This window comes from Ctenopharyngodon idella, chromosome 10 (genome assembly GCF_019924925.1).
Source record: "Ctenopharyngodon idella isolate HZGC_01 chromosome 10, HZGC01, whole genome shotgun sequence".
In the NCBI taxonomy this organism is placed as follows: domain Eukaryota; kingdom Metazoa; phylum Chordata; class Actinopteri; order Cypriniformes; family Xenocyprididae; genus Ctenopharyngodon; species Ctenopharyngodon idella.
The window spans coordinates 46,846,694-46,850,549 of NC_067229.1; the positions used below are offsets into that span (position 1 = coordinate 46,846,694).

Sequence of the window (3,856 nt, forward strand, 5' to 3'; positions counted from 1 at the left end):
ATGTTTCTTGAGCAACATATTAGAATGATTTCTGAAGGATCATGTGACACTGAAGACTGGAGTAATGATGCTGAAAATTCAGCTTTGATCACAGGAAGAAATTACATTTTACAATGTATTCACATAGAAAACAGCTATTTTAAATTGTAATAGTATTTCACAATATTACAGTTTTACTGTATTTTTGATCAAATAAATGCAGTCTTGATGAGTATAACAGACTTCTTTCAAAAATCTGAGACTCCAAACTTTTAAACAGTATTGTAAATATAATGTAAATATAATATATATATAATTTTAGTTAATATATGTTGTATTGCCTTTCATTTTTTTGCTTTTGTAAATAAGAACTAAAAATGACTGTATTGCAATAATGAGAATCACCACTGGGAATATTGAGAATGCACATATCCAAATATAATTTGTGACCTTCTCCTTGCTCAAAAATAAATGTCAAAATTAGTTTAACTAAACTAAACTTTCTAATCCTAAATCCTGAATAGCAGGCTGGGCCATATCCTGGTCATTTATCTCACAAGACACCCCTATAAGCATCCCTTTGACTAACTATTGAACTCATGCGAACCCTTTTGCATGTAAGAGTACATTCTTCATGCAGAATGAGGCCGTTATCACGCTTGACAATGGAGAAGATGCAGGGCTTAGGATGGTCTGCCCAACCCCACCCAGCTATTAATACCAAAGAGATTCAAGCATTGTAGTGTAAAAGAGGCCCAAGAATCTCTGTTTATTCAGCCTGTTTCTGAGAGCCCAACAGGAAGAGAGCTTTTCAGCTTTCTACATTTAGCTAGAAGAACGCATGCAATTGGGGTCTTTAGTAGAAAATGTACTGGAAGTTGAAAAATGAGCTTGGATAAATATTACCACCAGAATAGGAAAAAACATTACAATGACCTTTTATTTTCTTTCCAAAAAAGTTGAAACTTTATAGTACATTTTTTGCCCCTAAAAGTCTTGTTTGGATGTCATGGTTATTCATAGCCTCAGTTTGTTGGGATCCAATCTAATTTTCACCATCCATGATGAATTGCTTAATTGAAGTCAGTAAACAGTCAGCCATCTCAGTTATTGATGCAAGTTTTAATTGGATGAGACAAATTCATTCGCTCAATCATACAGAGTGTTACAGTACATCGCCGGCCAACTCAAGAAGGTCAAGATAGTCATTCCAGCCACTGAGATTGATTGGCTGGACGACTTGTTTATATAAGATAAGAGAAAATAGCCGAAAGGTCAACAATCACAGGCTATCTGAGCATTATCTGACTCTCTCTCAAGCACAGCAAACGAAAGTTGAGCACAAATAAGGACGAGACCATTTGAACAGCGAGAACTTGACTTTAAATCAAGAAGCGTGGCTCATTGTTAAGATGACACGTATATTCTAAAAGTAAAACACGGGTGTATTTGCAGATACGGAATATAAAAAAGCTTTTCTTTCAGCCAGTGCACTCTCTGGTACAATAAATTCACACAGAGACATAGAAAAAGACAGAATCCATTTGGTTCGGCTGCGCACTGACACACACACAATATATTTTCAATATAAATCCTATATACACATGTTCCTTCACTAAACAGTTGCTTTTAACACAGCTAGTTACACTTCCACTGGAAGCAAAATGCATTTCAGTGCCACCAATAAATGCTGCCCAGAAAGAAAACTTAAAATAAACATCTTTTTGTTTGTAGTTCATCTCTGCTGTGTTATATTCCAATGCCATGTACGAAACCCAGTTAAGAAAACTAATTTACAGTAGAAAGGGTAAAATAAAGACAACAAACATGACAAGTGAAGACGACAGCGTTCTGAGGGCGCTTGAACGGTACCACTGAACTTCCTGAGAATCGTCTGAAAGAAAAAAAAAAACAAATGTACATGAAATGTTATTTAAAGAAACAGCTACTCAAACAAGAAACAAATGGCCTGAATAATCACTTGCCATCAGTTTGAATCAAGTGCTAGTCAGTGATTCACAACCCTATTAGGGAAGCGTTGGAGGTGAGAACTTCTGTCTGCGGTCTATTGTTGTTTATCTCTAAGCAACTTGAGGGATATTAAGTGTGCGTCTGGCCTTACTGTAATATAATGAAGCTAGCCACTAAAACAGCCTTTACAACAAACATGCATCTATAAACTCACCACAGTCTTTGCTGAAAACATGTGGGAAGCAGTGCAGAAGTCCATATCCACATCTGCAGTATGAACATCCTTTCTGAACCCATTCTCCATGTGGAATAACACCACAATCCCTGTAAAAGTGAAAAAACAAACATTTAAAAACCTTGTGCGATTACAATGGTGCTGTAACAGCTCAAATCTCGATGTTATTTCATTACCTGAGGCGTTCGTCGTATTCGCAGCTCCGACCGGTGAAGTACTTCGGACAGGCGCAGAAGCTTCCCAAAATGCACGTTCCACCATTCTTGCAGCAGGTACGACTTTGTTTAGCAACTGAAATGAGAAACAGCGAAATAAAGATATCAAATACAAGCAAGCAAACACAAAACAGCAGCCCCATCCTGCAAAATTTATGACGTGTAATCTAAACAGCTGCTACCAACATCTGTTTCCCAACACAACATGAACCATCTCAGACGCTGTGCAGGCCGTTACGCTTGACAACACTGGAATTCCCATTAATAAATGGATAAATCCATTCAACTCCAGCCTAAACGCTCAAAACACAGTTTTATTTCACGCACATTATTTACTCCAGTTCATGTTTGCAGGTGTGCAATTAAAGTACAACAGATAATACTATAATTGTGAAGTATTTTTCTTTGTGCATGTCTAGATTGAATAAAAAACTGATGTATAAACAGTTTTCACTAAGAAATTGCTAGGAAATTTCACAAACTACAAGGAAACGGAATCACATTGAGCTAAACGAAGTATAAAACTAAAAAAGAAAATATTTTCGTATCAAACTCTTTATTTACAACTTCAAAAAAAAAAAAAAAATCATTTTTACAGTCTTCTCAGGAACATAACCTCACTGTACTTAGTAATTTCTAGAAGTTATCATGACTTACCAAAGATCTTAATAGAAATAGGGTGAATTCAGGTTGATTCGGACACTTTTCCAAATCATCTAAATAGCAAAAAGTGTCCCATTCACCCCTATATACACGACATATCGACCACACATTTATGTTTATCTATCTGTTTATCAATCCATTCCGTTATGGTTATCGTGAGCTCACCTCCAGTCAGTCCTATGAACGGTAACACGGCCTCTGCGTTGCGGTGTTGACGTTGCGGCGTTTGCGTGTTCATTTCATTGAACTTATTCAAGAATTCCGCCTGTTGTTTTGGCTTTCCAGAAACTCCAGCTTTGCCACATTCTGACCCCTCACAACCTGAGAGAAAAACGCGTTATCCGTGTTAGAAAGAAGCTATGAATCAACCGGCCACATACGAAATTAAACATCGTCTGTTAAAGATTCAGCCTTTACCTGATTCAGTCGAAACAGCCTGACACACCACCACAGCAGACAGCAGAAACCTGTAGAGGAGAAGAGCAAATGTGTGAGGCCTGAGGAGAAAGACAAACGGTCCGATTATTATCCCAAATGAATCATGAATCATTTGCTTACCTGAACAGTTGATTCGTCATTCCGCTCGCTTGTAAACTCCAAAACATCCAGAGCGCGCGTGACTGATCTTCTCAACACCATCAAAACATCCCCAGAGTCACCATCACACACACCAAATAACCAGACCACCCTCTATCTGTCCCTCTCCGGGGTCTGTTATTTATCTTTAGTGCTTCAGACTCCCTCATGACGAGCCATTAACACCTGTAAACCCCTCCCATAGTCATACATGAGA

The 3,856-nt window shown here is 37.8% G+C and overlaps 1 protein-coding gene across 1 annotated transcript; it reads right to left on the bottom strand.

The window, feature by feature from the left end:
• Window positions 1-1,082: 1,082 nt before the first annotated feature.
• Window positions 1,083-3,856, bottom strand: tdgf1 (teratocarcinoma-derived growth factor 1). Its single transcript, XM_051909766.1, has 6 exons — window positions 3,622-3,856; window positions 3,481-3,530; window positions 3,229-3,384; window positions 2,362-2,476; window positions 2,165-2,274; window positions 1,083-1,873 (listed from the first exon to the last, which is right to left on the bottom strand). The coding sequence occupies exons 1-6, from the start codon at window positions 3,666-3,668 to the stop codon at window positions 1,773-1,775; spliced, it is 579 nt and encodes a 192-aa protein (XP_051765726.1). The 5' UTR covers window positions 3,669-3,856; the 3' UTR covers window positions 1,083-1,772.